Source organism: Chiloscyllium plagiosum, chromosome 10 (genome assembly GCF_004010195.1).
Source record: "Chiloscyllium plagiosum isolate BGI_BamShark_2017 chromosome 10, ASM401019v2, whole genome shotgun sequence".
Classification (NCBI taxonomy): Eukaryota; Metazoa; Chordata; class Chondrichthyes; order Orectolobiformes; family Hemiscylliidae; genus Chiloscyllium; species Chiloscyllium plagiosum.
Genome location: NC_057719.1, coordinates 6,576,445 through 6,588,464, shown reverse-complemented (window position 1 = coordinate 6,588,464; position 12,020 = coordinate 6,576,445). Strand labels below are relative to the sequence as shown.

General features: G+C 45.0%; 1 protein-coding gene across 4 annotated transcripts in view; it reads left to right on the top strand.

The window, feature by feature from the left end:
- Positions 1 to 12,020, top strand: part of tdp1 (tyrosyl-DNA phosphodiesterase 1) — a 134,363-nt gene that overhangs the window by 70,898 nt on the left and 51,445 nt on the right. For all 4 annotated transcript variants that reach the window (XM_043696957.1, XM_043696958.1, XM_043696960.1 and 1 more), the window contains exon 13: positions 5,434 to 5,541. In XM_043696957.1, coding sequence (XP_043552892.1) covers positions 5,434 to 5,541 — 108 coding nt within the window. The remainder of the gene's footprint in view (positions 1 to 5,433; positions 5,542 to 12,020) is intronic.

Sequence of the window (12,020 nt, the reverse complement as noted above, 5' to 3'; positions counted from 1 at the left end):
CTGTTTAGCCTTTGCTCCAACCCAGGGATCATCCTCGTGAACCTTCTCTGAATTGCTTCCAATGAAATGATGTCTTTCCTTGCGCAAAATGCCGCTGAGAGACTGAGGGCTAATTGAAAATGTCAAAACAGAGATTGGGAGATTTTTAAAATTTATTTAGCAAGACCTACCACCTTCTCAAGGGCAACTAGGGATGGGCAATAAATGCAGAACCAGCCTGTAATGCCCACATCCCATGAATGACTAAACGAACTCTGCCTTTTGCATGTTTGTTTGAGGGATAAACATTGATCAGGATCTTGGAGGTCAGTACTCTTTCAAATACATAGAAACACAGAAGAAGGGAGCAGGAGGAGGCCATTCGACCCATTCAAGCCTGCACCACCATTTATCACATTCAAGGCTGATCATTCAATTCAGTGGCCTAATCCTGCTTTCACCTCATAACCTTTGATCCCATTCACCTCAAGTACTATATCTAGCTGTATCTTGAATACATTCAATGTTTTGGCATTGACTATGTCCTGTGGTACTGAATTCCACAGGCTCACCACTGTGAAGAATTGTCACCCCATCTCCCTCCTAAATGGTCTACTCTGAATCCTCAGACTGTGACCCCTGGTTCAGGACACGCCCACCATCCTCCCTGCATCTACCCTGTCTAGTCCTGTGATAATTTTATAAGTCTCTATGAGACCCCTCCCCTTCATTCGTCTGAACTCCAGTGAAAACAATCCTAACCTAGTCAATCCCTCCTCATACGTCAGTCCGCCGTTCCCGGTAAACCTTTGCTACACTCCCCCGAGAGCAAGAGCATCCTTCCTCTGAAAAGGAGACCAAGACTGTGTACAATATTCTAGGTGTGGCTTCACCAAGGCCCAGTATAACTGCATCAACACATCCCTGCTCCTGTACTCAAAACCTCTTGCAATGAAGGCCACAATACATAGAACATAGAACAATACAGTACAGGACAGGCCCTTCGGCCCTCAATATTGCGCTGACCTGTGAACTAATCTAAGCCCATCACCCTACACTATCCCATCATCATTCCATATGCTTATCCAAGGATTGTTTAAATCTCCCCAATATGGCTGCGTTAACTATATTAGCGGTAGGGCATTCCACGCTCTTACCACTCTCTGCGTAAAGAACCTGCCTCTGACATCCGTCTTAAATCTATCACCCCTCAGTTGTATCAAATTCCTTTTAGCCTTCTTCTGTCTGATGAGAGCAAACCAAAATCCCTCAGCCTTTCCTCATAAGACCTTCGCATAGGACCAGGCAACATCCTGGTAAATTTCCTCTGCACCTTTTCCAATGCTTCCACATTCTCCCTGTAATGGGGCGACCAGAACTGTACACAATATTCTAAGTGAGGCTGCACTAGCGTTTTGTACAGTTGCAGCATGACATCATGGCTCCGGGACTCAGTCCCTCTACCAATAAAACCTAACACACCGTATGCCGCCTTAACAGCACTATCAACCTGGGTGGCAACTTTCAGGAATGTTTGTGCATGGACACCAAGATCCCTCTGCACATCCACACTACCAAGAATCTTTCCATTGACCCAGTACTCTGCCTTCCTGTTATTCTTCCCAAAGTGAATCACCTCACATTTATCTGCATTGAATTCCATTTGCCACCTCTCAGCCCAATTCTGCAGTTTATCCAAGTCCCCCTGCAACCTGTAACATTCTTCCACACTGTCCACCATTCCACAGACTTTAGTGTCATCTGCAAACTTACTAAACCATCCACCTATGCCTGCTTTTCAGTCATTTATAAAAATGACAAACAGCAGTGGTCCCAAATCAGATCCTTGTGGCACATACTAGTAACCGGACTCCAGACTGAATATTTTCCATCAACCACCACTCGCTGCATTCTTACAGAAAGCCAGTTTCTAATCCAAACTGCTAAATCACCCTCAATTCCATGCCTCTGCATTTTCTCCTAAAGCCTACCATGTGGAATCTTATCAAAGTTTTACTGAAGTCCATGTACACCATGTCAACTGTTCTATCCTCATTCACATGCTTGGTCACCTTCTCAAAAAACTCACTGAAGTTTGTGAGACACGACCTGCCCTTGACAAAACCATGTTGACTCTCTGCAATCAAATTGTTGCTTGCTAGATGATTATAAATCCTATCTCTTATAATCCTTTCCAAAACTTTTCCTACAATAGACATAAGGCTCACTGGTCAGTAATTACCTGGGTCATCTCTGCTGCCCTTCTTGAAAAAGGACCCAACATTTGCAAAACCTGCAGTCCTCTGCAGCTAAACCCCCCGTAGGCAATGACGACTCAAAGATCAAAGAACAAGGCCAAAGGCTTCACCATCTCCTCCCTAACTTCCCAGAGAATCCTCAGATAAATCCCATCCGGCGCAGGGGGGCTTATCTAATTTCACACCTTCTAGAATTGATAACACCTCCTCTTACTAACCACGATCTTTTCTAGTCTAATAGCTCGTATCTCATTCTTCTCCTCTACAATATTCTCCTTTTCCTGAGTGAAAACCGATGAGAAATGTTCATTTTGCATCTCTCCGATCTCCACAGGGTCCACACACAACTTCCCACTTCTGTCTTTGACTAGCAGAGCGCTTTAGGGAACATCTCCGAGACACCCGCACCAATCAACCAAACCGCCCCGTGGCCCAACATTTCAACTCCCCCTCCCACTCTGCCGAGGACATGGAGGTCCTGGGCCTCCTTCACCGCCGCTCCCTCACCACCAGACGCCTGGAGGAAGAACGCCTCATCTTCCGCCTCGGAACAATTCAACCCCAGGGCATCAATGTGGATTCCAACAGTTTCCTCATTTCCCCTCAGATCCTAGCTCTATTCCTACCCTTGTCATCCTTTTATTCCTCACATACCTATAGAAAGCTTTAGGGTTCTCCTTTATTCGACCAGCTAAAAACTGCTCATGTCCTCTCTTTGCTCCTCTTAACTCTCTCCTTAAATCCTTCCTCGCTAATCTGTAACTCTCCATCGCCTCATCTGAACCACCTTGTCTCAACGTCACATAAGCTTCCTGCTTCCACTTAACAAGAGATACAATTTCTTTAGTAAACCACGGTTCCCTTACCTTATCACTTCCTCCCTGCCTGACAGGGACATACCTATCAAGGACATGCAATATCTGTTTCTTAAACCAGCTCCACATTTTGATTGTCCCCATCATCTGCATTTTGCTACTCCATTCCATGCCTCCTACGCCTTGCCTAATTGCATTATAATTGCCCTTGCCCCATCGTTAACCCTTGACCTGTGGCATGTACCTATCCCTTTCCATCGCTAAACTAAACTTCACCAAATTATAGTCACTCTCTCTAAAGTGCTCACCTACAACTAAATCAAACACCTGGACTGGTTCATTACCAACTATTAGATACCATTTGCCTTCTTTACCACCTGCTGCACCTCAGTGACTGGTGCACAAGGACACCCAGGTCCTTTCAACTTTCATCCCCATCATCTTGCAGGCAGAAAGATCCTTGGATTACAATCTCCTCCAAAATACAGTACCTCTGACTGTGCAGTGCTCCTTCAGTGCTTCCTTGCGTCAGCTTTAATATTTGCCTCAGAGTGAGACTTGAACTCTCAACCTTCTATTTGCGGGTGAGTATGTGCTACCAGCAGCTTCATTGCACTCTACAAATGCAAGCTTATAATTTCAACACCCTGGCTTGGTATCATAGGAGTAGAGGATTGCCCATTTTGCTCTTGTTTCATCCTAGATTGTAGCTCTTCCAACTGTGGTGACCTCTGCCTCTCACACCCAAGTTCTTAATACAATCAGTGCGAATAAGCAGGTCAGCAGAAACCATGTGCATGCATATCACCCTGACTGTGGCACAGTGGTCCCTGGTCCCCACTATGGGCACAGCAGCCCTACACCACTCCTCACAACCCCCTGTCAACATCCACACCCCCTCAAGCCCTGACTTGTGCACAGTGAGACCCGGTTATTAAAGTCCTGATGAACCCTCCACTGTCCTAGGCCCCAGCGTAAGCTAGCCATCTTGCGTTACATGACCCAGTCAGTCACAGCCACTCACAGTTCCACCTGGGACTAGGAAACAAGCAATCCCAGGAATATGATCATTAGCTGGGAGAGAGCAGAGCAATAAAATGAAAAAGTCGCCTGGTCTCAGCCTGGTAAATCTTCACCCAGCTGCAGAGTTAATGGAAAGGTAATTGTTTTATTGACTTGTCAGAAGTAGAGTTATAAATTTAATATGATGGGTCAGTGCCACACTCCAATCCATCTTTAGTAATGTCAAATCAAACAGAGAGTTTGGGGACATGAGCAGACGGCATCTTTGACAAGTTCTGACTCACTGTTTGATCGAGGGTGTCAACAGTACTAATGAGTTCACTGTCTCGGGCACAAAACATAAGTGTCCTTTGCCAGGAGCCAGAGCCATTTCTTGAAGGTGGACATCCATAAAACAATGATGTCAAGTTGCATTCTTGTCCATTATAACCTCTTATTGGACACCGTCTTCTGAAGCTCTTCGTTGGAAGGATGATCAGGTGGATGATATTGAATAACAGAGGCCGGAGGGAGCGGTCACTACCCTTTGGGAAGGGGTATGGAGATGGAGGAGGTGGTGAAGGCTGTTTTACAGAATGCTTCCTATTGCCTACCAGTTGCTTCAGTTTTATTGGTCTGATTTGATTTATTGTTGTCAAATGTACCTAAGTATAGTGAAAAGTTTTGTTTTGTGTGCAGTACAGACAGATCATAGCAACAAGGACATACAGATTATAGGGTGATTGAACAGAGCAAGAAGTCATAAAATTTCTACAGTGTGGAAACAGGCCATTCGGCCCAACAGGTCCGAAAAATAACACACCCAGATCCATCCCCCCACACTGACCAACACACCTAACCTACACATCCCTGAACACTACGGGCAATTTAGTTTGGCCAATTCACCTAACCTGCACATCTTTGGATGAGGCATACAGGATTACAGCTGCACAGGTGCACAAAGCAAACTCAACATTAGATTTGAAATTTGAGAGGTCCATTCAGCAGTCTGGTAACAGCAGGGAAGCAGCTGTTCGTGAACCTGCTGGTATGTGTGTTTAAGCTTCTGTATCTTCTGCCTGATGGAAGAAATTAGAAGAGAGCATTATCGGGGTGGAAGGGGTTTTTGACGATATTGGTAGCCTTTCCACATCAATGGGAAGTGTAGTTGGAGTCCATGGATGGGAAGTTGGCTTTTGTGATGGTCTCATGACAAGTTCTGATGGGCTGGATGGTCTGCTCCTGTGCTGTCAGTTCCTCTAATTCTTATTGAGTGTCTGTGGTGGACCGGGGTCTGTGGCTCTGTGTGGGTTTGTATTCGGATGACTGGGTGGACAGTGGGCTGACTGATCTTACTATTGTGCGTCTCCCCCACACAGTCGATGGTCTGCCGAGGTCACAGGTCGAAGCCGTGCCATACCACACATCAAAACATACATGAGGGCTTCCCCGGACTTCGGAGAGCTTGCGTGGTTTGTTGTCACGAGGTGAGTGGGGTTTCCAGTCCCCGTTATTGCTGCTCTGGTGGAGCAGTGTTTCTGTTGGTCACGTGTACCTAAGTACAGTGAAAGGTTTTGTTTTGCGTGTATTATAGTATTTTGATAGTATTCTCGCCTCGCAATGGGAAGGGGCCAGATTAGAAAAACCTGCAGATCCTGGAAATCTGAAATAAAAACAGAAATTGCTGGAGAAACTCAGCAGGTGTGGAGGGAGATGCAGAGTTAATGTTTCGAGGCCAATTTTGTCTCTTCTGTGGAATGTGGGAGAACTCCCAGCTTTTTCTCAAGCGAGATCCTTTACCTCCACCTGAGCAGGCAGATGGGACAGTGCAGAAAATGTGTTGCTGGAAAAGCGCAGCAGGTCAGGCAGCATCCAGGGAACAGGAGAATCGACGTTTCGGGCATAAGCCCTTCTTCAGGAAGAAGGGCTTATGCCCGAAATGTTGATTCTCCTGTTCCCTGGATGCTGCCTGACCTGCTGCGCTTTTCCAGCAACACATTTTCAGCTCTGATCTCCAGCATCTGCAGACCTCACTTTCTCCCCAAAGATGGGACAGTGCAGTCTAACGCCTGCTGAAGGATGACAGCTCCAACAGTGACGTGGAGGTGCCGGAGTTGGACTGGGATGGACAGGGTCAGAAGTCACAGGCAGTGCACCTGTCAACGGGGCTATGCTCCGAAAGCTTGTGATTTCTAATAAACCTGTTGGACTATAACCTGGTGTTGTGTGACTTCTGACCTCCAACGGTGTGGAAGGGTCAGCCTCGGTTCACATCTTAGCGTGGGTCTTGAGCCCACACTTTAGTGACTCAGAGACAAGAGTGCTCCCAACTGAGCCATGCCTCCAAATGTGCAATCACACTCCAGGCTACCTACTTCATTCCACGTGCTCCTTGCCAGTTGCTGTCTTTGTCCACGATTGTTGAGTTACTGAGAATGTGTTCCTGTGTTTGCCTGGCTTTGTCTTCCACTATAACCCGCTTGCTTATTGGGTCTTCTCGATGGAAGTGAGGGGTCACTATCTGAGTTGCAGAGTACAATCAATGAATGCAATAAAGGTAACGTCACCATAGACCCAGAGGACTGCTCTCTCATGAGAGGGAGATGTCTGAGGGTCACCATGCCTCAGGTGAGGAGAAAGGTTGGGAAGGAGAGTCCTTCGTGGTTACCTCAGATGGTGCGGGGATTGAACCCCTGCTCTCGGCATCAGTGTATATCACAAATCAGCCGTCCAACCAACTGAGCTGACCCCAACTACTTGTGATGTGACTGATGGCTCATCGACTGGCTGTTCTTGGAACCAAATGCTGCCTTTAATTCGTTGCAGGTGTATGTGAGATAACTAACCACACCAGAAAGATTGAAGAAGCTTAAAACTCATTTCTCCAGAAGAGAGAAGGCTGAGCCTGATGAAGGCATTTAAAATTATGAAAAGGTTAGAAAGGGTAGGCATGCTGAAGGGATTTTCCATCTTTGTGGAAATCTATAAATGAGGGCTATCACTAATTGCCCTTCAGAAGTTGGTGCTGAGCTGCCTTCTATAACTTCTGCAGTCCATTTCATGTAGGAACACCCATAGTGCTGATCGTGAGGGATTGTAGGACCTTAGTCCAGTGTCAGCCAAGACACACAGATATAATCACTAATAAATGCAAAGGAGTGTGTCTACCTCGAGATTGAGATCACTGGCACAAGGAATGATTGATGTGAATCATTTGGATGTATATAAGGGGAATCAGACTAAACACAAGAGGAAAAATGGAATAGGAGGTCATGCTGGTGGTCTGAGAAAAATTAGAGAGTGGGAACAGCTCTTGTGGAGCATAAATATCAGCGTGGAGCTTTGGGCCGAATGGCCTGTTTCTGTACACGCCCTTCAGGAAAGACTGCAAGAAGTAGAGGCCAGAGTGGGCCATTCAGCCCTGCTCTGTTATTCCAGAAGAGCAACTCTGATCTGACTGTGCTGTCAACTCCACTCTCTTGCCTGCTATACCTTAACACTGTGGGACTATTGGTCTGACCAGCGTGTGACTCACTTTGATTTTTTTATCATTCATTGTTGTGGGCGCCACCACTGAGCCCAGCACTTTTTGTCCATTCTTTCTTGAATTGTTACATTTCTATGTTTACACAGCACTTTACTTTATGAGTACAGCTCACATCAAGTCAACTTATGCTCCTGTGGGTATGGAAGATTTAAGGGGTGATCTAATTAAGATGATTAAAAGAATTATAAATAATCAGTAGAGAGCAACTGCTGTCTCCAGTAGGGGAAGGGAGCAGGTAAACCAGAGCAAAGGAGGCTTTATTTTAAAACATGAGTTAGGCTATGCTAAGGTAATCTCAGAGAGAACCTCTTCAGAGAAAAGTTAATGGAAATTTAGAACCCTACCCTGATAGGCTGGAGGATGGTGGAGGGTCCAGTTGAAAATTTCAAAACTCAGATTAGTAGGTTTTAATTGTGCAAGGGTATTCCTGGGCGCAGACCCATGGCAAGTCGATGGAGGGTGAGCATGATAGTCAATATAGCTTCCTTCTGTACTTCTGAGAGTCAAAGTAGATATCAGCCATGATCTAATTGAGTTTGAGTTTGATTTATTGTTAAATGCACAGAGATACAGTGAAAACTGTTGTTTTGCATGCTGTACAGGCTGATCGTACTTTCTCAAGGGTTTCAGGGTAACAGAACAGAGTGCAGAGTGTTACAGTAGCAGGGAATGTGCAGAGAGAGATCAGAATGAACACATCTCCAAGACATCTCTATTTGAGAAGTCAGTTCAAAAGTCTGGTGACAGCGGGGAAGAAGCTGTTCTCGAATCTGTTCATATGTGTATTCAAATTTATATTTTGTGTGCCCGGTGAAAGAGAGTATAAAGAGAGTGGGAGGATTATGTTGATCGTTTCCTGAGGCAGCAGGAAATGTAGATGGAGTCAGTGGATGGAAGGCGGGTTTAGGTGATGGACTGGGCTGTGTTCATGACAGTGGACAAGCTTGAGGGGCTGAATAGCCTGCATCACCCATAATGACCACCAATGTGATCTTTCAAGCCACAGCATTGTAAAAAAAAAAAGTCCAGCAGAGGGTTAATGAGAAGGTTGTGTGGGCTGTGTTGTGTGGCATGTATGACAGAGGGAGAGATAAGTCTCGTTCCTTCAGTTGTTTTGAAATTTCCAAGTGTTGATTAGGTCGTGAGTACTTGCTGTTATTACTAACTCTCACTCAGCACCATTGACATGTTGTAGAAAATGTTCCATTTCTTAGATTGCAGGTCACAGGCTCCGAAAACTGCAGCTGCTTCTGATTGTCTGAAGCTGATTTCATTTGCTGTATCAAAGAAACAGAGATATGGCAGAGAATTCTAATTCAAAGCTCAAAAACTGATCAAAACTTATTATAATCGTTCACTAACTCAACAGAAAAAGTAGCACTAAAGACAATGCTGCCCCTTCAATACACACTGGGCTCACAAAAGCCTCTTGTGTATTTTGAGAAACCCATTTTGTGAAACTCTTTGCAGTTGTAAGGTTTTGTGGAAAAGATCTTGTTTCCAGTTGGCTACAAGTAATGAAGAAGATTAATGAAGGCTGAAAGATGGACGTGATCTATATGGACTTCAATAAGGCATTCAACAAGATTCCTCATGTAGACTGGTTAGCAATGTTAGATCTCATGGAATACAGGGAGAACAAGGGATACAGGACTGTCTGGAAGGTAGAAAACAGAGGGTGGTGGTGGAGGGTTGTTTTTCAGACTGGAGGCCTGTGACCAGTGGAGTGTCACAAGGTGTTGGGTCCATACTTTTCGTCATTTATATAAATGATTTGGATGTGAATCTAGGAAGTATGATTAGTAAGTTTGCAGATGACACCAAAATTGGAGGTGTAGTGGACAACAAAGGAGGTTATAATGAGAGTATAATGAGCCTTGATCAGATGGGCCAATGGGCTGAGGAGTGGCAGATGGAGTTTAATTTAGATAAATGCAAGGTTCTGCATTTTGGAAAGGCAAATCAGGGTAGGACTTATATACTTAATGGTAATGTCCTGGGGAGTGTTGTTGAACAAAGACACCTTGCAGTGCAGGTTCATAGCTCCTTGAAAGTGTAGTTGCAGGTCGATAGGATAGCGAAAGAGGAGTTTGGTATGCATTGAGTACAGGAGTTGGGAAGTAATGTTGCAGTTGTACAGGACAATGGTTAGGCCACTTTTGGAATACTGTGTGCAATTTTGGTCTTCCTGCTATAGGAAGGATGCTGTGAAACTTGAAAGGGTTCGGAAAAGTTTTACAAGGATGTTGCCAGGGTTGGAGGATTTGAGCTAAAGGGAGAGGCTGAATAGGCTGGGGCTATCTTCCCTGGAACATCAGAGGCTGAGGGGTGACTCATAGAAGTTTATAAAATCATGAGGGGCGTGGATAAGGTAAATAGACAAAGTCTTTTCCCTGGGGTGGGGGGGGGTCCACAACTATGGGGCATAGGTTTACAGTGAGAGAGGAAATATATAAAAGAGACCTAAGGGCCAACATTTTCACACAGAGGGTGGTGCATGCCACAGAAATTGATGGAGGCTGGTACAGTTACAAAACTTAAAAGGCTTCTAGATGAGTATATGAATAGGATGGATTTAGGGGGATGTGGGCCAAGTGCTGGCAAATGGGACTTGAATTATTTCGGATATCTGGTTGGTATGGATGATTTGGACCGAGGGATTGTTTCCGTGCTGTACAACTCTATGTCACTCTGACTGTAACTGGGAATGGGCGGGAGCCAGGGATCTTTCATCTTGATCAGTAGGGAATATTGTTACTGATTTCATGCTGTAGTTTGGCTTCACACAGACCGGTACATCAGTCATTACAATCTTATCAGTAACAAGATCAATGCAGTTGACCAGCTTAGCTCCATCCATCCAGGAAATCCTTACAATAGCCCAAACACCACCCCCTTCCTCTGCCCTGTTCCCCTTCCCCAAAACCACAATAGATTGATCTCTTTCAAAACTCTATTGTATCTCACACCTATCATCGCTGTTTCACTGACCGACATTGGTTCCTGTTGAAGAGACCTCGATTTTAAGATTCTCTTCCATGCTTTCAAATATTTCCATGGTTTTGCCTCCCCCTTTATCCCTGAAACTTCCTTCAGTCCTCCAATCTTCTACAATCTCTGCCCACCTCTAGCTCAGGCATCTTGTGTGCCCATGACTCCCATCATTCCGTTGTCGACACTCAGCTGCCAAGACCTTTAAGATTTGAAATTTACTCCTTGAAGACACCCCTTCCCATCATCTGTGGTGAAGGGTCATCTAGATTTGAAACTAGTTAGCTTGCTCTCTCTCCATGGATGCTGCCTGACATACTGTGACCTCCAGCATGTTTTGTTTTCAGCACAGATTCCAGCTTCTGCAGTAATTTCCTCCAATCCCTTAAAAGTCTTTCACTTACCTGATAATCTCCTTATGTGGCTCATATCAAATTCTGTTTGATAATGGTCCCGCAAAGAGTCTTGGAATATATCACCACATTAAAAGTACTGTATAAATTTATTATTGTCTCATAGTGTGTACCTTCACTACTCTATCTGAAAGCCCATTCCTTATGGTGACACACTGTTCCATTATGAATTCTATCTTCTACTTACCTGAATTTGTTATTCTTTATCCTCATGTTGCTGTTGAATATTAAGTGATTGTTCTAGATTCGTTGATTCTGTGTCATGTATTTATACAGCTCACTGAGGGATATCCTTGCCTACCTTCAAGATTGATGAGCATGTTTCCCTGTTCTTTTATAATTTGGTCTTCTGAAGCCAAAAACGGAGAATGAATTTGCATTTCTGTAGGCCCTTGCACAACCTCGTGGTCCCTAAAAGTGCATTAAAGCAGCAAAGCGCTATCTGTGTGCAGTCATTGTTGATAGTTAGGGACTGTGGCAGCCATTTTGAAGTCCTTCAGAGAGCAGTAGGTTAGATGATGAACCATTTTAAGTGATGTTGGTTTCTTGACGTTGAGGCTGGTGGTTCTTGGGTGGGGTTAGGATCCCACGAGGAAACTCTTTCAGAGTCTTGAATGTTTCTCTTGGAATTCAATCTGCTGCTTAGGGACTGACTGAGAGTGAGTGGGGGTGACAAGGCAAATAATCTTTGACCACCCACCCAGACCCACATATCCACTGATTGACAGACCCAGAGGTTGCCTGAAACCATCTGTGCTGCTCCTTACTTACTTACTTACCCATGATGGCCTGTTAAACCTATCTGCTGCTCTCCCCTCCATCTTGATGACCCATCCAGAGCAGCCTTCCTGAGCTGGTTCCACCATCAGAAATCCTTCAGACCGAGATATGGGTAACACAGGAAAGCATTCACAAGTTCCTTGTGAGAAACATGGCAAGAGTGGTCCTCGCTGGACAGGTTTTTCTCAACCTCTCTCTCTCTCTCTCTCTCTCTCTGACTCTCTCTTTTTCTGTC